This window comes from Erpetoichthys calabaricus, chromosome 15, assembly GCF_900747795.2.
Source record: "Erpetoichthys calabaricus chromosome 15, fErpCal1.3, whole genome shotgun sequence".
Classification (NCBI taxonomy): Eukaryota; Metazoa; Chordata; class Cladistia; order Polypteriformes; family Polypteridae; genus Erpetoichthys; species Erpetoichthys calabaricus.
The window spans coordinates 101,399,492-101,425,163 of record NC_041408.2 but is presented as its reverse complement, the minus strand read 5'-3'; the positions used below and the strand labels follow the sequence as shown (position 1 = coordinate 101,425,163).

The 25,672-nt window shown below is 39.9% G+C and overlaps 1 protein-coding gene across 2 annotated transcripts in view; it reads right to left on the bottom strand.

Annotated features, from left to right (window-relative positions):
• fshr (follicle stimulating hormone receptor) overlaps window positions 1–25,672 on the bottom strand; it is a 159,838-nt gene that overhangs the window by 63,946 nt on the left and 70,220 nt on the right. For both annotated transcript variants that reach the window (XM_028820409.2, XM_028820408.2), the window contains one exon: window positions 17,048–17,119. In XM_028820409.2, coding sequence (XP_028676242.1) covers window positions 17,048–17,119 — 72 coding nt within the window. The remainder of the gene's footprint in view (window positions 1–17,047; window positions 17,120–25,672) is intronic.

Sequence of the window (25,672 nt, the reverse complement as noted above, 5' to 3'; positions counted from 1 at the left end):
CATTTCTGGTGTCAGACCACCTGGACCCTCCTGTTCCTACCTCGCCTGTACTTAACCAGAAGTGTCGTCATCGTTGGAGCAGTCACTCTTGAGACTTGCGTTTGTGAAAATGTTTTTTTTTCTTCTTAACATGTTTATACTTGCGTTTTGTTTTCAGTTATACGGGGTTTGCCTGCAGGTGCACCAACTCTTTATGATGGTTTGTGATTTTCGTAAAGTACATATTAATATATCGCAACTTTCACATGATTACCAGAATAGGCATTGGCTCATCAGAACTGTGAATTAAAATAAGAGGGTTCAGAAATGGAGAGATGAATATTTACTGGATTTATATTTTTTGCAGATGTGAGTCTTGAAAAGCCGTCATAATAAAAAATTGTTCGTACATATAAATTGTTCATACATATAAATACTTCTTATTTCACTGTTGCATTTTTGTCCACATCAGGCCTTTGTGTCTTTTACTACTTTGAACAAATTTTCACCTTAAAGTAACGTTTTTTCCAGTTGTGCCTTCATTACACCAGTGTGAATGTCTCACATAGCCAGGGGTCTTCTCACAAGGAATCAGTAAAGAAGCAAAAAAAAAAAAAAAAAAACAGTGAGAAGTAAACTAGTGAGAAGAACGTGTGCATCTTACACTTTGTTGTTGATGGAAGCTCAGCCTTTGAAAACTTGGGTCAATTCCTGCGTGATCCTGTTTATCTTTTTTGAATTCAGTTTTGATAGTTTGACAAATGATAGAATCCTTAAAGGCTACAAAAGCTCAATATAGTGCCATCAATGATGACATTGTTAAAAGAGGAAAAAGTGACTTAAATAACACCTATAATGGATTAGCTAGATTAAAATAAATGAACAGCATTTCTGTGAATGTTGTTCATAAATGAGATTAGTGAATGATGAAATATAATATGTTTTCTTTTCTCTTATTAACTATTCTTTTATTTTATTTTGCTGCACCCACCACATGACAAGCCAACTCAGGATCTCAGATTAAGACCCGAGTGCAGCCTTGCAATGGGTGACACCTCAGCACCACACCAGTTCAGATGGAGTGGAATAGTGTGAGGTTTTTTATGGTGGCTGGAGTGCCAATTCTGCCACCAAACCCCAGGTTTTTCCCTGCAGGTTGGAGGGCTTATATGCAGGGCTGGATGTAGATTAACGTCATACCCAGGACGGAGCAATTGCAGGTTAAGGGCCTTGCTGAAGGGCCCAACAAAGTAGAGTTACTTTTGGGTGATAGATAGATAGATAGATAGATAGATAGATAGATAGATAGATAGATAGATAGACAGACAGACAGACAGACAGACAGACAGACAGACAGACAGACAGACAGACAGACAGACAGACAGACAGACAGACAGACAGATAGATAGATAGATAGATAGATAGATAGATAGATAGATAGATAGATAGATAGATAGATAGATAGATAGATAGATAGATAGGACTGGAGAAAGTACAGTCCCCTGTGGCACTCCTGTGTTGCTGACCACAATGTCAGACATGCAGTTCCCGAGACACACATAATTATATTTTAATTGGTTGTTGATGTAGTAGTCGGTGGCACTACTTTCATCCACTTCTACATTTACTTTGCCATTTCATTCAGCTACAGCATATGGTCATTCCAGAAGAAAATTAGACAACAAGAAGCTTATCAGACTAATTGCCACACTGGCTCCATGACTAGTATGGCTTACTCTGGCTAGACTTGTTGGCTAGTAGTACATGATACAATATTGTTGTTTGTATTTTCTCCATAACTAATGTATTGTTAACTGTAGATCAGTTCTAAGGTTTGTTATTTTCTTGCTTACCTCGGACCCACTTTAACTGTAATTCAAGAATCTTATCTGAACAGTGGGGCATTGATGTACCAGAGGTGGGTGAAACAGCATCACTACAGTGTAATCGCTCTTGCATTGGATTATATTGTACCAATACAGTTTTGTCTTTTATTGCAATATCCAAGAAAAGCCAGATAGCCACTTGTTTAGAGGTCTCTTGGACATTTAAAAGTTGCATACAGAAGACTGTTTTTTCCAAATTTTTTTTGAATGTGTTGTTGCATACCAATTAATGGTTGTGTGATTGGTGAGTGTGTCCTGTGATGGGCCAGTGCTATGCCCAGAGTTGTTTCCCATCTTGTGCCTATTGCTGCTGGGATAGGTTATGCTCCCCCTCACTCTAAATTGGATTAAGAGGATTTATGAATGTATGAATGGTACACATGTTACAGTATGGTTACCATACTGGGCATGTGGGATGTGTACAGCGAGCCTTCAGACCTGAGCCCCAACATACAGTAAATGCATCGCACACAGCCATTGCTTTCCAGTAATGAGGAAAAAGTGAATATTTTCTAAGTGCATAATTCAGAAATGGGAAACATTTGGAATAAACCTAAAAAAAATAACACATGAATTCTTAGGGGGGGCTCCATCCAATAAATTTAAAACTCGCAGCCTATTAGGCATTTATTACCAAACATTAAACATGATTTCTATTTGTAAAACGAGTTCTTAACTAACATCATTATGTTAAGCAAAATAAAATGGGGTCTACATTTTTATGGAGTGTTAAAGACAAAGGGACCTGAGGCCTAGAGAAACTTTAATGAACATTTCCTTGTTTACATTTTTATATTTTTATTTATTTATTTTATTTTATATATATATATTTTTTAAATTGCTTTTCTTTTACATTTTATACTCTTGCATTCATATAATCCAAATTAAAGTACTGGGGGTGCGAGGCCTTTTCCACAAGGCAAGGACCAACCCTGGAAGGAAACCAGAACATCCAGAGAGAACCCATGCAGACCCTGGGAGAAAAAGCAAACTTGATGCAGGGAGACCCTGGGACATGATCCCTGGTGTCCTTACTGTGAGGCAGTAGTGCCAACACTGCGCCACCATGCTGTCCTAGATTTAAAACCTAACATGAAACACAAGTGTTAGAATGTTGTATTTATTTTATATTTGAATGAATTAGGCCTCTTACAATGTAATAAGATAAAAATGGCAATGAAACATCAGCAACATGCACAATATCTGTGCAACCACCACCTGAACAAAATACTGTGCAGCCGCTTGTGATGCTGGAACATAACCAGATACTCCAACTGCCAATGAGGCCCACTGCATTAAATTTCGCTTGATGAAACTTAAAAAACAATAAGGAAATACTTATGTACATTTATGTGAGGTAGAATCGCCAGTGATCCTTTGGCCTTGGAACCCCTGCAGATTTTGCTTTTTTCTCCAGCATCTCAGCATTTTCTGTCCTCCCTGGCCCTTTGACCTTAGCATCGGACTTACACGTAGAGACTTCGATATATAAGGTCTCTACTTTTTCTATTACTATCATATTTGTGTTATGTAAGTTTGTACTGATTTATGTATTATTTATTTTTTGTTATTTATTCATTCTTGATTTTATCCATTTCTAATTTGTTTTTATTTCTCTTGTAACGTTTTCTTTGACATGTTTCAAGCACTTTGAGCTACATCCTATATAGGAAAATATGCTACAGAAAAAATGTTGTCTGTGTAGGAATATTTCAGACAAAATATAATAAAACAAATGAGTAAGCAAATTAGTAAAAGAACTGTGAAATGTGACAATAAAAAAGAAAAAGATCATGAAATGTGAACGTAAATAAATAAATGTGTCACAGAATATGTTTTTGTTGCTTATTAATTTTGTAGGTAGTATTCCCGCAAATGCAACATGAAATGCAACTTGAATTTAAAACTGTCACTTTAATTCATCAAAGCTGAGAGGGCGGGCTCTAGCAGGTGCTGTGTTTTCATTGGTGAATCGTCCGCAGAGTGGCTGGATGTGCTTTGCTTAACTTGGGAATCCTGTGGCTCATGCACATGCTCAGATTTGTGACTATGCACATTACCCAGAAGTCTTGTGCAAAGCTGCTGCTTTAAGTCTATAAACTCCAGATTCATTATTTGGAGTTTGCATTTGAAGTGTCTGCTGTAAATGTGGCACCAGACAGTGGAAGGTTTAAGGCCAGTGCACTGACGACTCACCAATGAAAACACAACACTTGCTAGAGTCCACCCTCTCAGCTTTGACGAGTGTAAGTGACAGTTTAAAATGCAAGCTGTAATTTCATGTTGCATTTGGAGGAATATTACAGTCAAAATTAAATACGTAAGCAACAAAAAAAAAAAACATATTCTGTGGCACATTTATTTAATGTTAACATTTCATGCTTTTTTTCTTCTTTTTTATTGTCACATTTTTCATTACTTTTTATTTATGTGCATATTTATATATTATTTTATTTATTTGATTTTGTCTGAGATATTCCTTCATAATAGATATTGTCACAAAAAAAAGAAACAAGTATTTGAGAATTTTGGCATTGTCATGTCAGATAAAGAACTGATGCAGTGGCTTAGCAAAAGAGCCCAATATCTCTTTCAATGTAATTTTTAAAATATTAAGTCTCAAATAATGACATGATAGAAAAGGTATTGTGTTCAGCACAGATTGTAATTTTTGTCATGAATCCTTGGTGCCGCAGCAACTCAAGGGGGGCTGACACCTAGCGATCCAGGAGAGATAATGCCCTGTGCACACTCTTTCCCCCAGTCCTTCCTTCACAAACACGTCCCGGCCAGGTAGGGGCCCCAGTTGTCTGTTACGCAATGTTTGTATGATCTACTTTATTTTGATTAAAAAAAATGTACAAAATGAACATACAATTGAATCGCTTCCACATTTCTGCATGCAACTGCATTGTACTTTAGAATGTATAAATTCAAACATAATGGTTTGAAGACTGTTGTGCAGACAAACATTCTCTTGATACTAAAGCGATGTGACTATTGACCTGACTGATCCAGGCTTGTATTCTTGGAATATAAAGCAAAAACAATGCCAGGTGTTTGGCTACACTTGAAAACATCTAAAGTATTTGTCATTGTCTTTCAGATTCTAGAAGGCTGCTTACCTAGTGTCATTAATGTTTAGTCTATTTCTTAACAATTTACCTGAAAATCAAGACAATACTGTATCTTCAAACCCAGTAGTAAAGAGAAGACCCTGTATATCTTACAGCAGTTGTTATGAGAGGACTAGCATTATTACATACAAAGACACAGTCCAAAACAAAAGAAAGGAGTAGTAAAGATATGCGAAAACACAATTAAAATGTCAAGCACTGCCTGGCAATCTGATAACATTACTAATAAAACGAAAGAAAACAAACACGTAATAATGAATCCTTTGCTTTCATCTTTCCAGCTGCCTGAAAAAAGGTTCCAAAAAAATGAGGCTAAACCTAAAAGATCTTTACTGCCACACGGGTTTATTTGGCTAAGTAAAGTATACATCTCATTTGAGGACTCTGTTGTGAAATGGAGTGGGAGTCAGTGCAGTAAACTGAGCTTAGTGGCTATGTGTTTGTCAGGTGTCCAACATCTTGAGAGAAAGAAATTTACTCTAATACAACAGTGAGGTTATGAAGACCTGGCAAAGAGTTTCTGTACATGGGGAGATAAAGATGGAAAAGGCAGTAGGTTATAGATTTAGAAGGTTTTTAGCAGCTGACAGATGCAATATAGATTACAAGGTTGGACAGATGTAAGAATTTGGCAGATCCCAGGTTCAAGGATGAAGATTTGTTTGCTGGGGACCCCACAAGAAGTTGTTTGGTTTTAGTACTGCAGTACTCAGCTGTAGGGTGTTATTTTGACATTCGTTCACTGATGTCATTGATGTAGGCAGGAAGCTCCTCCATGGTTGAGGGGTCTCTAGTAATGATCTTTGGGTAGAATTGTAATATGTGGCTGTGTCAGCTCTGTAGACAGAGAATGTAGATTTTCAGCCTTGATGGACACTAAGTGACAGTTTAAAGAATACTTCATTTGCTTCCAGAAAACACACACACCACAGAAACACATCATATAAAGTAGACTGAACCATGGATACACATGCCAAAACGGCCTCCCTAGACAAATGACTTTGGAGGAGTGAGGTGGAGGGATAAGAGTAGCAGTTTCAATTTAGTTTCCTTCAGAAGTTTAGGAGTGTTATGCATGTATGACTGCGGATCATCTACAGTACCTGGCTTAACTGAGGTAAACAATACCACTCTGTGACAAGAGGGGGCGCTGTCACTAACGGCATCTTCTCTTTCACCCAGAGCAATGAGAAGATGCCCAGTGAGGCCATATGGTATAGCGGGTCCACAGCTCATGTCAAAAGGGCCAGTTTTAAATTAATTTTCGACGCACTTTGGCTTAGTGAGGGGTGTGGTAAGTGTGGCGGATTGGTTCCCCAGGTGATTCGTTGATGCGGGCAATTCTCACTTAAGTGCACGGGTGAGGAGTCGTCCACATCCGTAATTGTTCCCGGGAGCTGTTGATTGCCACAGCTGATCCACATCCCCGTAATATATAGAAGTGTGAGGTGGCTATTAGGGAAGAAAAATCAAAGAAAAGAAAGACGGAGGTTGCAGAGGCAGAAAGCAGGAATCAGTGTGGAGAAAGCCGGTGTCTGAGTGAGAGGGAGAGAGAGCGAGCGAATGAGCGCTCGCAGGCAGCTGGACAGAGAGCCCTAGCTGGGTGTTTGGCCGACACCGAGGGCAGTTGGTAGTGATCGCTCCCGCTGAGCATTGCGAGGAGCGGGAGTGACCAGCAGAAGGATGACTCACCGCGGAAGACAGCAGAAGTTGAGAGGCTTGGGTGATGGATTCCCCAATGTGAGCATCCTGGCCAAGTCTCGGTCTGAAGGAAGCACAACTGAAGCCAGGGATCGGGAAGCCTCCAGATCAGGAATGGAAAGAAGGTCAGCTGCAGGAAGGGCGACTCCCCTGTTGAGAAGCCTGATGGGAGAAGTAGGGGAGCCACCAGGTAAAAAGAAGGCACCGTGCGTTGGATTAATAAGAGACTGCTTCCAGCCGTTGTTTTAACCTCGTTTTAAAGGATTTATTTATTTTTTTAACCTCCATGTTACAATTTTAATGGATTATTTATTTATGAGAAATTGATGCACTGCACTTTATTTATTTGAACACTTTGTTTTTGTTGTTGTTTTTAATAAAAGCACTTGGCACTTTTTTACACCATTCCCTTGCTCCATTTGTTGTACCACACTGCCGAGCTCATCGGTGATATTACCGATGGTGTCGGGTTTAAGAGCTTCCTGAAGCTGCATGGGAACCTGGAGCAAACCCGCATCATCACAGGGCACCCAACCCAGGCCATGAGACCCAGGGCTGGTCCCGTCCCTTTCAGTTGGGACACGATAAAAGCAGACAGCTCTGTAAGGTGACATCTCATTCACAACCAGGAGTCAAGACCGAACAACCTGCCGTGCGAGATCCAAAAATGCAGAAGAGAAGAGAGCAGGCTGATGATTTTTCTTTTACAAAGCATACAAGTAGACTGTGGCGCACAAGAAAGTAAACCCACACATGGTAAGTAAGCCCATCCATATTTTCACACTGGCAGACATGCTACAGTATCTGTGTGTCAGAGAGAAGACACACCATACTCATTGGAAAAGCACACTTCGAATGCGGAGCTGTATGTTAGTATAGGCTCCTTCAAGCTGACATGACAGTTTCACGTAACAAGATCCCATTGTCAGAGCAACTTTGAAACACAGAATTCAGCAACTGGTGAAAAAAGTTACATACTATACTACTAGTTATGTGAGCAACGCACCAAAACCAAGAAACGGTTCCATCCGTAGATCAGAGGTTGTCACCAACATTGCGAATTTTATGTAAAGAAGTCCTCATAAGTGGATCTGGTGATGATGTCTGATTTCAAGACCATGTGTGATACAGTGGGTCTATGACATGTGCATTTTGAATGAATAAATCACGTTTTAGGGTAGGGTGTAGGCACCGTGGTGGAGCGGCTTCAGAGGCCGATTTGGGAATGGGCATTTACATGTGCACTTGCACGATTGAACTTTTCCCTCATTAGCGCTGGAGTCTTGATTTCCGCCCCTGCGTCCCACATGGCTTTATAAGGAAGCAGAAGTGCTGGGTTAAGAAGGGGGGGCAAGAACGTTGAAAAAGAAAAAGTGAAAGAAGGAACAAGAGACAGAGATAGACAGAAGTTAAAGAATGGAAAGAAAGATAATGGAGATGGCAGGGAGGGAGACACCAGGATGCGGTAGAGAGGAGGCAGGCAGCCGGGTAGAGAGTCCTGAGGAAGAGCATATGGCCAATACTCAACGGGGCTGAGAGGGCAGCAGGGGGCCAAACCCAGTTAAAGGACTGGCTGGGCCTGCCAGTCGCTTTTAAGAAAGCTGCACTCAGGCTTTGTGTTTGTTTAAAATAAATGGACAGATTCCTGCCATCATTTTTTAACCTAGTTTCATTGGATTTGTTTGTTTGACATTTTAACCCCCACTTTGCATATCATTTTCATGGATTATGTATTTATTTATTGAGTGGATTGCACCGCACTTTTGAGCAATGTTTTAAATAAAAGCACTGTAACATTTTGCACCACATCTTGGTGACTGCATGTTCTCATTTGTATGGCTCATCCTTGGGTGTGTTATCAGCAGTTCTGGGTTCAGGCTGCCAGGGACAGTGAAGAGTCTATCTATGGAACTTGGCATCGCTGCAGGTGCAGAATGTTTTCAGCACAGCCTTTAAATGGATTAGTAACATTCTGTTGAGATTTTTCAATTTTCCTGACTTCTATTATTTTGTTCCTCATAGAATTCTTTGCCTATTTTATGTATGATGGGCTTTTAATACTCCTTGTGCTACATGATCTGAGTGCTGCCTTTGATATTGTTTCACATACTATTTTGTTGAATTGGTTAGCCGCCATTGTTGTTAACAATACTCCTTTAATATGGTTTACTTCATACCTGTCTAATCGTACTCAGTTTGTTTATCTAAAAAACTCTCAATCACGATCCCTCCCAGTCACTAGTGGTGTTCCCTAGTGATCAGTGCTTGGCCCCTTACTGTTTTTAATATATCTACTCCCTTTAGGTGGCATTTTTCAGAAATTTCGAATTGATTTTCATTGTTATGCTGATGATACTCAGCTCTATATATCTACAAAGCCCAACTCTGTCCTTTCTCCTTTTTGTCTCAATGACTGTCTATTTGAGGTAAAATCTTCTAATTTCCTCCAACTCAATAGCCATATGACAGAGGTTCTTCTCATTGGCTCCAAGTCTGCTTTATCAAAATCTAATAATTTTTCGCTTAATATTGATGGTACATCAGTCTATCCCTCCCCTCAGGTTAAGAGTTTGGGGGTTATCTTTGATAGTACACTGTCCTTTGAATCCCATATCAATAATGTTACACAGTCTTCTTTTTTTCATCTCCGTTGCACTGCACTTTTGTGACTCTCCCTCACACTAAATAGCACCACCATCCTTACTCATGCATTGGTCACCTCCTGCATTGATTATTGTAATTCTGTTCTCTTTGGTCTCCCACTTAAGCTTCTCTATAAACTCCAGCTTGTTTAGAATTCAGCTGTCCGTATTATAACTCAGACCTCTTCCATACAGCACATTACCTCATCTCTTAAACAGCTTCATTGGCTTCCTGTAATGTTTCTTATTGATTTTAAAATTCTTCTACTTACCTTCAAAGCACTTTATAAATTTGCTCCATTATACCTCTCTGACCTCATACATGTTTATACACCTAACCTCACTCTTAGGTCCTCTACTTCTGGTCTTCTCATCACTCCCCCTGCACACCTGATCACCATGGGCTCCAGGGCATTTAGTGCTTCTCGTCTCTGGAACTCACTACCACAAAACATTTGGGACACAGATTCCTTACCTATTTTCAAATCTCGTCTTAAGACTTATCTGTTTAGCTTAGCTTACATAACATGAGCTTAGGCTGTATTCTTATTGCTGTATTTTCAATTCCATAGATAAAGATATACTGTACGTATATGTGTATGTGTACATGCATGTTTTTGTTGGTTTTATGATTTTATTATCTGTACAGTGTCCTTTATAAAGGTGCCTTGAAATAAAATGCATTATTATTATTATTATTATTATTATTATTATTATTATTATTATTATTATTATTATTATATACTTAAATATGAAGATTTCAAATATTCAGTTATTTTTTTTTATGAATTAGTATTATAGCACAATTCAAATTATTATTTATTTTTATTTTAACACAATGCCACTTTCATGCATGGGTTTCTAACTAATGGAACTTTGAAGTTACATCAAGTGATGTTACTGGAGTGATGATACTTAAGCTGGCAGTGCAGTACATTCACTGTCCTAGTTTGATTACTTCAAGTGCTGTCAACATTTGAAAGAGTTTTTGGAAAAAAACAGCCATCATGTTCTCCGGAACAAAGACAAAAAGGGTCATTCAAGCTGTTATCAGCATCAGGTCCAAACGCCAGCATCAGTCATGGCAATGGGGTGTGCCAGTGCACTGCATAATAGGTCATCCACCTGAAGCTAAGAATGTTTGGACCCGGCCAGTACTTGGATGGTAGACTGTCCAGAAAAAGCTGGAAGAGGTGTTGGTGAGGCCAGCAGGGGGTACTTACCCTGTGGTCTGAATGAATATCTAAATGCCCCAGTACAGTGAAGGGGACAATATGCTGTAAAAATTGTGCCTTCCTTCAGATGAGACAGAAAACCGAGGTTCTGGCTCTTTGTGGTCACAAAAGATCCCTGGGCATTCTTTGTAAAGAGGAGGGTGAATCTTGATGTCCTGGCTAAATTGCCCACCATGGCCTCATCATTCTGGCCCCTAATCATCCCCTGTGTCTGACTGGCTATCTCTCCCACCATTTCACCACCTAACAGCTAATCTGTAGTGAGTGTACTGGGGCAAAAATGGCTGCTGTCGTATCATTCAGGTGGATGCAACACATTGGTGGTGGCTAAAGTGGCTTGACGTTCACTGGTGTAATGAAAAAGTGAGAAAAGTGCTAAATAAATAAATAAGTATTATTATTATTAGTAGTAGTAGTAATAGTAATAGTAGTCAGCGCATCACTAATGCAATGGATAGGTACAAGTTTTGGAGCAACATATTTTGCCACCCAGATGCCTTTGTTTCCACTGACGTCTCTAAATTTTCCAGTGGGACAACGCCAAACCACATTCTGCATGGATTACAGCTCCATGGCTGTGTAAGCAGAGAGTGCAGGTACAAGACTGGCTTGCCTGCAGTTGTGAGCAGTCTCTGACTGAGAATGTGTGGCACAGTATGAAGCATAATATACAGCAACAAAGGCCCTGTACAACTGCACAGCTGAAGACCAGCACAATGGATGAATGGAGGGAAATTCCTACTTGCTAAATTTAACAACTTGTGTCTTCAGTGCCAAGATGCTTAATAGGTTTTATTGAAACAAATGGCAATGGTACACAGTGATAAACTTATCTGGAGTGTATTGAAATCATCAGATTTGACATGAGCATTGTCACACACATGTGTTTAGGTGGAAGCTGAATGGACCAAGTGAAGGTAATTCCACGCCTGGTTAGGGGGTGGCAGGGTGCACTAAACCTTTCTCTGTTGTCTCTGCAGAACAAATATGGGAAATTCTGCCTGATTCAACCTCGAAGACACTACTTCCGGTTCCGGCCCCCAGACTGACATCACTTCCGGTTCCCGGCCCTTAATGACGTCACTTCCAGTTCCTTGCCTTAAATAAAAGACCAGTTCCTTCTCTGCTCAGTTCAGTCTTGAACTCTGTTCTATGCACATCAGTGCAATTATTTATATCCTTTTGCAGCCAGGGACAATATATGGGTGGCTTCCCCAAACCTTTTTTGTGTGTGTTGAGGCTGGTTATTTCAGCCTTCATTTTTTAAAAATTAATCTGACACAGTAAAATATCAAATAATGTGATTTTGATATTGTTTTAATATAGTGCTAGTTGAAAAGAATTTAGAAATTTCTTATTGTTGTTTTTATTAGCATTTTCCATACTGTCTTAACTTTTTTTGGAATTGGGATTGTATGTTATTTAAAGCTTTGGTTATAAAATGAGTACAGTGTGCCTTTTAACCTAAAGCCAGTAGGCCTTTTCAGTGGAATTAGCACTGCCCCAGCTCCAGGAGCCTAGGTCAAGTCTCAGTGCAGTCAGTCTGTTAAGATGGCATGCACTTCTTCTGTCCATGTGAGTGTTTCCCAGAGTACCACAGTTTCTCTCATTGTACAGGAATCTTGTGAAGGACTTTATCTTATGGTGCAGGGAGAACCACCTGCAACTCAACATCAGTAGGACAAAAGATCTGGTGGTGAACTTCCAGCATGCCAAAGAGATGCTGATAGCAGCCACCATCCAGAGGGAAGATGAGGAAATGGTGCAGAGCTTCAAGTACCTGGAGGTTCACATAAACAAAAACAGGTCTAGTCTGACATCACAGAGATGCTGTACAAGAAGGGCCAGAGCAGATGGTATATCCTAAGGAGACTTGGGTATTTTGATGTGTGCAGCAAGTTTCTGGAAATATTCTATCAGTCCATAGTAGTTAGTGTGGTGTTCAACACTGTGATCTCCTGGGGAAGCAACTTGAGCTCAAAAGAAGCACAATACCTGAACAAACTTATCAAGAAATCCTGTTCCATCACAGGGCAAGCCCTGGACACACTGGAAGCTGTTGTAGAAAAGAGGATTGTGGCATAACTGGATGCCATCATGAAAAATCCCCTCCATCTCCTCCAGGAGGCACTATATTGGAGCACTTTTAGCCACAGACTCACTCCACCTGGTATGCTAAGAAGTGCCTCTGGGTGTCGTTTCCCTCCACTGCTATCAGGCAATTCAATGCTTCCTCCTGATCCCCCGAAACTAAATGCTAATACCCTTTACATCCATCCATCCATTTTCCAACCCGCTGAATCCGAACACAGGGTCACGGGGGTCTGCTGGAACCAATCCCAGCCAACACAGGGCACAAGGCAGGAACCAATCTTGGGCAAGGTGCCAACCCACCACAGGACACACACAAACACACCCACACACCAAGCACACACTAGGGCCAATTTAGATTCATTTTGCAATTTTTACACAATTTACATTATTTATTTATTGATTGATTGATTGATTTGCTGATTGATTGAGTGATTGATTGCATTTTATGACATATGAATCTTTATTTTTTGCTTTTTCTGTTTCTCTTGCTTTATGCGTCTAAATTTCCCCTTGTGATTACCAAAGTTTATCTAATCTAATCTGATTCTGAATGTGTGTATTAGATTAATGGAGTATTATAAATTGGCAAGTCTGTAATAGAATGGCTGCCCATTTAGGGCTGATACCTGCCAATGACCAGTGCTGCCAGGATTGCACTGTAGCTGTGAAATTGTCTTGGATGGATCTTTACACATGGTGTTCTACAATGTACATGCAATGTATTATTTCATCTTGCACTGATAATAATAGTTCACTAAAAACACTTTAGGATAATAGTGTTTGTCTCATAAAATGAAAATCAGTTACAAACAGTAATGAAGAAAAACAGCACAATGAAAATCACCATTGCATCTATCCTACAGAACGATAAGTTAGAAAACACCAGTTACAGATCCATTAGAACTTCTCATGATCATTCTTTGAAAAAGATGAAAAGAAATGTCCCTGTCATTTACATTTGGTTCTCCATTTTTGAGCCCTCCAGTCAATTAGCCCCAACTTTAGTTAGTCGTTTCCGTCTCTGAACAGGATGCACCTGTACGTTACGTATCAGATTTATCTTTGCTTGCACTTGTCAATATTCTTCCAGTTTCTGTCACATTCTAGCCTTCTCAAGACTGGTTTACATCTGCTAAAGTTAGTTTTTATATTTCTTAAAATTTAAAGATGCTTTCATTATACAGTGGAAAAAATAGTTTAGGGTCATAATTTAATTATCTACATCCAGCAAAATGTCCTTCTGTCTCACTTCTAGTGACGAGTGAATCGTTTGCACAGCCATGAGTTTGGCGAAAATCATGAAAATATTCAGGAAATTCACAAAATATTGTGATTTGCATTGAAGCCGATGGGAAAGGAGGAACCAGAATAGTCTTTAGTGGATTATAATGGTGCACTGGATTTTTAATTGCCCCTGAGGACAAAGGAAGCATCTGCCAACTATGCTGGACTGAATATTTTGTCCAAAAATGTGATCTGAGCTGTGAGGCAGCAGTGCTAACCACTGCACTACCATACCTCAAACAACAAATGGCATGAATGTTTCAATAACCACAAATAAAATAGAACAATTGGCCACAAACTAGAAATAAGTGAAAAAAAACATATCATTGCTCTCACAGAGTTCCAGCCTTTGGGGTTTGAAGTTCCACTTTGACTGGCATGCATCCAATGCAAAGAGACGTCCACGAAGCTGGCACCTCTTTTTTGTTTCCAATCTATCTGTGTAGATGCTTCGCTGTTTTTTCTTCCATCAAGAAGATAGAAACGCCATGTAAGTAGCAATATATCTTTAAGTATTATTATTATTTCACAGGGTGTCATGTGCTTTCAGACTCGGGGTGTGGGATGGGGAGGGCACGTTTTTGACTCATCGCTGGTTGAGTGGCTAATTGCATATGAATTCAGTCAACATACAAAATTAGCTATGTGGAGCAGCAGGATCAGTATTATATATATGTGGCAGTACTTATACTATTCTCATTATGGTCAACTAATGTACCCTTCAAATGAAAATACTTTGATTTTTTTTAACACCTGTGCGGTGCAAATTCATGTGTAGCACATGAATACTGACATCATGTATGCATGAACATTCTGCGAATGGTTGTTACAGCTCTGTGATGTCACACTGGCCTCACAAATGCTTCATGGGGCTTGGGGAAAAAATGTTAGTCTAAGTTGACCACATTGCGAATTTCCAGGAAAATATTCGGCGAACAAGGTGACTGGCAAACGCTGCATAGCTGCTGCAAAAAACACTTTGGCAAATTTCACTGATCAACACTAGTTATTAATAATGTACAATAATAATTTAGACTTGCAGATTTGGCCACCAAAACTACAGAGAACCTTTGAATCTACTTTGTATGAAAGGCTGTTCCAGTTGAGTCTTAATGATAATGTGGCAATGTGACTTTATATTTGACTTCTTATGATACAGGAAAACAAAATACAGTAAAAAACAGACAAATAGCCAATTCTATTAGTATCATATTATATTTACATTACTTAGTGTAGAAAGTCCCTCAAAGAGACAAATTCCATCTCTATAGTACATGTACATACATACTAAAATACATTCTCAAACTTATATGATCAAGTTCAGGGCTGCACTCGGTCACACTGGGCACAAGCTGCCAAGCACCCTGGCCAGGACATGACTCCATTGCAGGGCACACAGGCGCACACCTACATTCACTCACACACTGCAGGTAATAGAGTCACTAATTCACCTACCTGCAGGTACTACCGGAGTACCTGGACACACTCTCAGACACAGGAGAGACTAAACAAACTCCACATAGATGACAGCTGGGAATACACTCTTAGAAATAAAAGTGCCAGAGTGGTACTTCAGAACGATACCATAGGGGAACCATTTTTGCTTACCAAGACCCATCCACATGGAGGTTCCAGAAAGAACTTTAATTTATTTAGATCTGTAACTGGCGCCATATTGTAAATAACAATAAATAGATGGTAACAAATTTGTGAAACACCAACAAGTCATTATTTTAAAGAACTGTTGCTGCATACATACAGTTACACAGGCTAGGTTCAGGTTTTCTTAATCTGTTATGTCCTGCTAAGTAGCTTACTACATTAAAGATTATATAATTTTTCAACATATTAGGAAGTATTTCAAAGCACAAAGAACCAACTTCATATGCAATAATTCTACAAGGAGCAATACAACCCAGTAAAGAAGATGATAGTGTCATTAAAGAACCAGTGCTTTTACGAATGTAGAATTTAAACCCAAGGTGCTGGATTCATAAGGTAGCAGTGCAGATCAATGCACCACTCATGGTATTTGTAGTTTCTAAAATAACTACACAGTTATGATTCCTTCTAACTTTGTCAATTTATAATACGTGATATGTAGTTTTCATGCCTTTGGTACTTTTCTATTTTTTTTTTTTCTCATGACATACCAAATTTATGTGAAGATAAGGAATAAGTTCCTTGTATGGTAACCTTACATCTTTCTTTCAACACTGGTGATTTTCTTATATACTGTAAATGGAAATGTGGCACAGTGGCGCAGTGGGTAGCACTGCTGCCTCGCAGTTGGGAGACCTGGGGACCTGGGTTCGCTTCCCGGGTCCTCCCTGCGTGAAGTTTGCATGTTCTCCCCGTGTCTGCGTGAGTTTCCTCCAGGTACTCCGGTTTCCTCCCACAGTCCAAAGACATGCAGGTTAGGTGGATTGGCGATTCTAAATTGGCCCTAGTGTGTGTTTGGTGTGTGGGTGTGTTTGTGTGTGTCCTGCGGTGGGTTGGCACCCTGCCCAGGATTGGTTCCTGCCTTGTTGGCTGGGATTGGCTCCAGCAGACCCCCTTGTCCCTGTGTTCGGATTCAGCGGGTTGGAAAATGGATGGATGTAAATGGAAATTGATTTATACATCTTACAATTACTAGTGCCTATTGAAGCAAACAATAATTTTCTGTGAAAATGATGCATGTTTGCATATTTGACCAACTTCCTGAATATTTTACAACAACAACACTTATTTCTATTGCGCATTTTCATCCAAAAGATGTAGCTGCAAAATACAATACAAGATGGCAAAGAAATAGTTACAAGAAAAGCAAAATCAAATTAAAATTAGATATGAAAAATAATGAAAAAATAGTATACAACAAATAAATAATTCACAGTTACAATAGATACATATATAATTAAGAGAATTATAGTCCTTAAATATAGAATTGTTTTTTAATTCTCAAAATGTGAGTCCGATGGTAAGGTCAGGAGGCCAGGGTGAACAATAATGTTCCAATATCCATACACATTAGAGAAACATTAAATATATATATATATATATATATATATAAAGCATCATCAAACAAATACCAATGAGGTACATACATGCTCTGGAGATCGTAGAGTCCAGAAAAGGCATCTTCTGGTAATCTCCTCAACATTGTCAGCTTAAACTCTCTACAGAGGAAAAAAGAAATGGAGAAAACTGTGGTAACTCTGTTCTGCATTATTTTTTTCCAAATTTCATCAGTCTTATTAGGGTGGGTGTATCTCTAAGTTACTATATGCAATTTTAATTAATGCTTATGTATATTACCTAATTTATTCAAATACTCTAAGACTAATGTTTATATTTAAAAACACAGCAAAGTTGACATTTGTTGTGGTGTGCAAAATCGGCAAATTTATGTCTGTATTTTCATTATATTTTGCTCAAGACAAAACAAGATGAACTTAAATACAGGACACTTGCATGGGCAGTTTAACATCAAAGCATTCTGTTTACGTGAATTGTACCAGTGTCAATCATAGTAACATCTGTTTGAACTGACCAGCAATTCAGGAGATGCACCAAGCTGTACTGACGATTTTATTACTTGTAAAGAGCTGGGTACCAGGACTAAATTGGTTTAGAGTTTGGGAAAGGAAGACATGCCAAGGCTTCAAGTTGTACTCAATTACTTTACAACCTATGAACAGAAGGAGATGCCGTGGGACTAGAAATGACCAAACCATTTTACAGCTTGAAACAGGAGATTCTTAAAACATCACAAATTTTATTGTTTGGGAAAATGGACGTACTCAAAAAGAGCAATATCAAAAGAAGAGAAAACAGTGACGAGAGAAGAGTGACATCAGAACAGGATGCCAGCAATGCATGGCCATTTTCATGTGATCGTCAGCAAAGCATCTCATGAACAACTTTGAGTGCTAGATCACAAGCCACCTGGGACATTCATCTTTGACATCTTTACTTTTTCGTAAGCTTTTCCTAATGACTATATCCAGACTTTACTATCAATCTTATTTTCTATTATCCCTTGTTCTATTTGGAATGATTATTCATGTAATAAATACATTGCTGCTTTTAACTTTATATACTTTGTCTTCATGTTTAGAGTGATTGAGGTAATCAGGTAATTTTTATTAACAGCACCTGGAGCAGTCGAAAGTTTGCCATACGCTCTGATCTGAAAGGTTTATTAAGGCTGAGGGTGTGAGCTCCATCCAGTAGTAGGGAACAGTACGTAAAGTAAGGCATTCTTGGTTGATAAATGGCCTATTACCAAGGATGTTGAACCTTTGTATGTTTGAATATATTCCTAGAGACCAAAGTAATATTTAAGTCTCAGATATATTTAAAACATCATCTGTTGTTTTGTGCCAATAATAAGTAAGTCTCTTGAACTGCTAAGAAAGTGACAAGTTGTGTATGTGTTAGTCATAAGGCACTTGTGTGGCTTGAAGTGAGGAATAACTGAAGTGAAAACCACTGTGACGGACAGCCAGGGCCCCTTTCCTGGCTGGGAGGCCGTTGTAAAAGAGGGACTGGGTTAGCAGATGTGCACAAGGCACTGCCTCACCCAAAGTGCTAGGTGGCAGCCCCCCTGGGTGGCAGCAGCACCTTGAATTCCCACAATGCTCCATGGGAGCTGGAGTTTGGGACAGTCCTGTTGGTTTCTGTGTTGGCCACCAGGGGGAGCTGCATAACCCTGACACTCCTGGGAATACTTCCAGATAATGCTGATGGGCCACCTGAAGTGCTCCCAGGTGCAGCATAAAAGGAACCACCTCACTTCAGTCGAGGAGCCTGAGTCGCTAGGAAGAGGAGGAGGAAACTCTTTGGAGGAGGAGTCAAAACAGAAGGAGAGAAAGAAAGACAAGAAGAATAAAAAGGCTTGTTTTATTGTGCTTGTGTACTTTGTTTGCTGAGCAGCTGGGAATGAAGTAAAGAGTTTCCCAAAGTACAATAACAAACTTGTGTGTTGCTGGAATTGTGCCTGGTGTCTGCCTGTGTTGGGTTTGGGGAGCTGGTACACCCTCTGGTGACCACAAGTGGTGTAGCCAGCAGGATTCCTGGCAGTCTGCAAGGCAGGGACCTGTTTAAAAATTTTCTTGTGCCAATCCAACACAGCAGCGAGACCATATGCACACAGTAGCACAGCAGTACGTGCACATCGCTCCAGTCCACAATGGGAAGGAAAGGGAAGAGTCAGTTCAGGAAGACAGGGAAGAGCAGGACGTAAACCGCCGTCATTGTCAAGGGAGTTGTCATGGGGCGTGACATGGCCACCCTGAAGTAGAGAAGAGGGCAGCGCCCATACAGATGTATGTGCTAGACTCGCAGACAAGGTATCCCATGAGTGGTTTTCTTGTTACCTCTCAGATGGGGTATGCCCAAACATCCCTGCCTGGCCAATATGTCCCTGAGAGTAATGACGATGGTGTGGACACAGACCAGTTGAGCAACGAGGACCTCGTCTGGGCTTAGAGGAGTATGGGAAGACTAATGTAAAAGGAGGCCCTCATACTGCCTGCAACCCAGGAGGTATTGTGGGGAATGGTTAAGCCACACTCCCCGAAGCAGGTAAGGGGTTGGATGGCATGTTTTGGGATCCCACCATTAAATGGGAGGAGGCAGAATCAATGAACAACCACCCTGTGCCCATAGGTCACCCGACTGAGCCTGCACAGAAAACACACAGGCATAATGGCTCACAGTTGGCGGGCATGTACGAGTGAAGCCTGAGTCTACTGCCGACCAACACATTTAATGGTGTGTTGGCCATACGGGAGCTGGAAAGGGTACTCCAGCCCATACGGTCTCTGTTATCAATCACCTTAATATTATGATTGAGGGACTGGAGACAACAGCTGAGGCGCCCCTGAAGTGGTCCAAAGAGTACCTGTAGTGATACGAATCATGTAATTAGCAACCAGTGTCATTACTAAAAAAAACTTGGACATGGCCTTGCAAAATGGACACAAAATGGGGGGTCATAACAAAATAATAATAATAATAATAATACATTTTATTTGAAGCGCCTTTCAAAAAACTCAAGGTCACTGTACAATCAGGTTAAAAAATAAACATTCAATAACTAGAAAATTTAAAATCCAAATAAAACATCAGATAAAACAGCAATAACAGTTACAATGAATAAGCAATTTTGAACAGATAAGTTTTAAGATTAGCCTGAAATTGGTGAAGGGTAGTCATATTCCTAAGATAAGCAGGTAATGAGTTCCATAAGGAAGGTGCCGATCTGCTAAATGCGCGATATCCCATCGTAACAAGACGTGCTGGTGGATTATTTAAGTTAATGGAAAAAGAGGATCTGAGCATACGAGAGGGTTTAGTGACTTGTAGGAGCTGTGAGAGATATGTGGGGGCAAGATTATGAATGGCCTTATATGTAAGGACTAAAATTTTGTAGTTGACCCTAAACTTTATTGGCAGCCAATGAAGCTGCTGAATAACGGGTGTAATGTGATCAGAATAGGGTGTTTTAGTAATTATACGAGCAGCCGAATTTTGAACAAGTTGAAGTTTATGTAGTAACTTTTGAGGCAGACCAAAGAGAAGTGAATTGCAAAAGTCCAGGCGGGAGGTGACCAAACTGTTGACTAAAATGGCAGTAGAGTGATTTGACAAAAATGGACGCAAGCGATTAATGTTTCGCAGGTGAAAGTAAGCTGCTCGAGTAACAGAACTGATGTGAGACTGGAAAGACAACGTGCTGTCCAGAATCACACCAAGGCTTTTTATCTGATCTGTACAGGTAACAGAAGTATTGTCTATTACTACTGAGATCTTTGATGCCTTCGCTATTGCAGATTTCGTGCCCATAAGAAGCACCTCAGTTTTATTAGAGTTCAACTGCAAGAAGTTGGAAGATAACCAAGACTTGATCTCAGCAAGGCAATCAGTAAGTGAGGATGGTGGAAGCGATGCAGATGGTGAAGTGGAAATATATAACTGGGTGTCATCTGCGTAACAATGAAAGTTTATTTTCCATTTACGAAAAATGACACCCAAAGGAAGCAGATAAATGATAAACAGCAAGGGGCCAAGGACAGAACCCTGAGGAACCCCAGATACTACAGGAGTGGGAGTGGAGGTACATGTATCCAGCTGAATGAATTGAGTTCTGTCTGTAAGATATGACTTAAACCAAGTTAACGGAATGTGAGAAATACCTAGTGCAGATAGCCTTTTTAGCAGGGTGAAATGACAGACAGTGTCAAATGCAGCACTGAGGTCAAGAAGAACAAGGATTGTGATTAGGCCTGAGTCTGCAGCCACTAAAAGATCATTAGTGATCTTAACTAGTGCCGTCTCAGTGCTATGAAAACGTCGGAAGCCTGACTGGAATGGTTCGTATAAACTGTTAGCAGATAAATACTGATGAAGTTGGGAAGACACAGTTTTTTCAAGAACCTTTGAAATAAAAGGAAGATTAGAAATTGGTCGGAAATTATTAAAGTCAGTAGGGTCAACCCCAGGTTTTTTCAGTAGGGGGTGAATCACGGCAGTTTTCATAGACTGGTGAACAATTCCGGTGGAAAGTGACGAGTGAATAATTGAAACAACAAGAGGAGCTAGCGAGGGAAGGCAGGTTTTAATCAGAACAGTGGGAATTGGATCCAAGTGACAGGTTGAAGGCTTAGAGCTATTGATGAGATCCATGATTTCTGAGGTGGAAGGAAGCTCAAACATAGAAAATGAATGAGTAGGAGGAGGAAAATCATCAATGGTGGAGTCAATAGCAACCGAGCCTAAATTATAATGTATTGCCTGGATTTTATCATTAAAAAATGTCATTAAGGTGTTACAAAATTCATTAGAAAGGCAGTGCAAGGAAAGAGAGTCTGGGGGACTTGTTAGCGATCTAAGCAGGGAAAAAAGTGTTCCAGAGTTCCCCTTGTTGGAGGAAATTAGGGCAGTAAAATAGGCAGCTTTAGCATGCCGTATGCTGCCCCTATAGTGATGCATATGGCTAAAATACATTTCTTTATGAACATTAAGACCTGTCTTCTTGTACAGCCGTTCCAACTGCCGACCTTTAGATTTTAAAATGCGCAAAGCTGGTGTAAACCATGGGGCAGTGTGTGTAAATGAAACTGATCGGGTTTTGAGTGGGGCTACCGAATTCAAAATGTCAAGAAGTCCTTCATTATAAAAGTTAACTAAATCAGGCGGAGAAATAGTTGAACATCCCCAAAAATAGTGCAGAGATGACATCATTATAAATAAACAAATGCTTGACACACTAAACATTAAAGTTCAAACTTGGTTTAAAATTATACAGAATGATAAAATAATGGAATTATGATACTTCTCAAATATACAGTGCATTCACAAAGTATTCAGACCTCTTTTGTTTCTGCACAATTTATTGTGTTGTAGATTTAATTTGAAATGGATAAATTTGCTGTTTAGACTATCTATCTACATTCAATAACCCATAATGACAAAGTGAAAACATGTTTCCAGAAAGGTTTGACAATTTATTAGAAATCAAAAAACAAACATCTAAATCGTATAAGTATTAAGACCCTTTGCAGTGCTCTTCAAATTGTGTTCAGTTGCCTCCTGTTTTCTTCAGTTATCCTTGAGATGTTTCTAGAACTTGATTGGAATCCATTTGTGGCAAACTAAATTGATTGGACATTGTTTAAAAAGGCATACACCTTTGGATATAAGGTCCCTCAGTTTACATGGTGTATCAGGCCAAAAACCAAGCCATGAAGTTCAAGGAACTCTTTGTAGACCTCCACAATCAAATTGTGATGAGGCATAAATCAGGGCAAGAACATAAAACCATTTCTAAAGCTTTGACTGTTCCCAGAAGCACAGTGACCTGAATAATTGTGAAATGGAAGAGGTTTGGTCATCAAGACTCTTCCTAGAGCTGGAGGACCTTACTCAAGGAGGTGACCAGGAACTCAATGGTCACTCTAACAGAGCTTTAGAAGTCCTCTGCTGAGATGGGAGAACATTTTGGAAGGAAGACCATCTCAGTTGCACCCCATGAATCAGGTGTTTATAGTAGAGTGGCTAACTCCCACTTGGAGTTTGCCAAATAACATTTAAAGGACCCAGAGAGCATGAGGAAATATATTCTCTCGTCTGATGAGGTAAACAATTTAATTCTTTGGACAGAACTCCAAGCACTATATCTGGTAAAGACCAGACAATGCTCATCATCTACCTAATACCATCCCTACAACAAAGCATGATGGTGGCAGCATCAGGCTATGGTGGTGCTTCTGAATGGCAGGGATACGCAGACCTGTCAGACTTGAGGAAAGGATGAATGTAACCAAATACAGAGAGGTCCTTGAAGAAAACCTGCTCCAGAGTGTACATGACCTCATATTGGGGCTACGGTTCACCTTTCAGCATGATAATAACCCTAAGCATACAGCCAAGGCAATGCTGGAGTGGCTTCAAGATAAGTCTCTGTCTATCCTTGAATGACCCAGCAAAGGCCCATATATAAGCTACACAAAACATTGTGGCCTGCAGAGGTCATACAACTCCCCAAACCCGACCCAAACAGACAGTTATGCACACACATTTTTTTATTTTTGGTGTCCTGTACCCTGCTTCCAGCAGCACTTACAGGTATGGCGGAAGTGCTGCAATAAAGGGCTCAGTTATTCTTACAGCACACCCTGGCGGGTGCCCATGGAACCCAACATAGCTCTGCCGAACTCTAACTCCCATGTTGCCTTGTGGGAGTCTGAGGGGGGGGGCTGCAACTCAGTGGGGCTGCCATCTAGCGTCCCAGGGGGAGATTATTCTCTCCCCCGGTCCTTCTGTTATATACAGGTGTCTCCGCCACAACATCTGTGGAAAGACCTAAAGATGGCAGCTTACAGACACTTTCCATCCTATGTAAGGAAGCTTAAGACAGATCTGACAAAAAGAACTGGATGAACAGCCCAAATTCAGGTGTGTAAAGTTTGACAAGGTTTTCCCAAGAAGACTTGAAGTTGAAATTGCTGCCAATAAGGGTTCTACAACAAACTCAATTAAAGGCCTGCATGCTAACATAAATGAAAAATTTCAGTTTTGGATTTTTAATAAATTTCCAAACGTTTCTGAAAACATGTTTTCACTTTGTCCTTACAGGTTACTGAGTGTAGACTGATGAGCAAAAATGGCAAATTTATCCATTTAAAATTAAATCTACAACAAAATAAATTATGGAGAAAGGTTGAATAATTTCTGAATTTACTTTAGAATAAATATGAGGGTCTCACAAGCAGAGCTTGAAGAAATGGGCAATATGACCATTTAAGTTTTTCAATAGTCATCCATACAAGGAATACTGTAAGGTGAAACTAAAGGATAAACTAGAGGCAGGCAGTGGGTTGTAGTGGTCAAGGCTTTGGGCTTCAAACCCTGAGGCTGTGGATTCAAATTCTGCCACTGACACTGGGTGACCATGAGCAAGTCACTTAACCTGCCTGTGCTCCAAATTGTTAAACCAAAAGAAATGTAACCAATTGTGCCATAAATGTTGTAAGTCACCTTGGATAAAGGCATCAGCCAAATATGTAAAATGTAAATGCTAACTAAAAGGGAAATAGGTGTGTGCAAGTTTGTCTTCCCTTACATTTAATTAAACAGTTGAAAATGAAAGGATTTGTTGTGCTGTGCATATAAACAGAAAAGTTAATTTTCCAGAATTTATTTATCCTGTATAATTCACATACAAGTATTGTGCAGGAAAAATATGAAGTTTGTAATGAAGGCTATACGCTCAATGGAGGAAAAAGCTTGTTGATGTGCAATGGCTCAGTACAGGTAAAAGCTGGGCAAGGTTAAGAAAGCCGTTGCTTGAAACTAAAGATTTTCTTAAGTCGTGTAAACCTTCAGAATATGCCCAATTAGAGAATGACCAGTGGCTCCTAGATTTAGCATTACTTACATACCTGTCCGAACTGCTGAGTTCACACAGGTATGTAAGGAATGGAAAATTTATTTAAGTTTCATTTCTTTAGTTTTTGCACCAACTAAAGAATTTCAACATTTCCCCACTAATCCTAGTACAATTTTACAAAGCCATAATTGAAAATGTTATCACATTCTCCATTGTTGTCTGGGTTGGTTCAGCAATGACACATCAAAAATAAATTACAGCGTGTTGTGAGGACTTCTGAGAAAATAATTGGCTGTGCTCTTCCATCTGTTGCAGACCTGTATACAGTACATCTCGTGTCACTAACCACGTCAAAAAGATCACCATGGACTCTTTTCACCCAGCTCATCATATGTTCCAAAAACTTCCCTCTGGTAAACGCTTCAGGTTAATTCAAACTAAAACTATACCTCAACAGTTTCTTTCCCAGAACCATAGCCCTCTCAAACCAGTAATCTAACCTGCCATCTTTGCAGATTCATGCGTTCTCTCATATAGTGTAAAGGTGTGTGTATGTACAGTAAATGTACACATATGTGTGTGCTGAGTTCATACACACTACACTTTCACAATTTATCACTTGTACATCATCATTTGCACATCTCCTTTATAACCACACAATTCTGCAACTTTGTATACAGTGTTTTCTTTTTTAAATTATGCTATTTATGTTATTCATACATGGTGGCGCAGTGGGTAGTGCTGCTGCCTCACAGTTAGGAGACCCGGGTTCGCTTCCCGGGTCCTTCCTGCGTAGAGATTGCATGTTCTCCTCGTGTCTGCGTGGGTTTCCTCC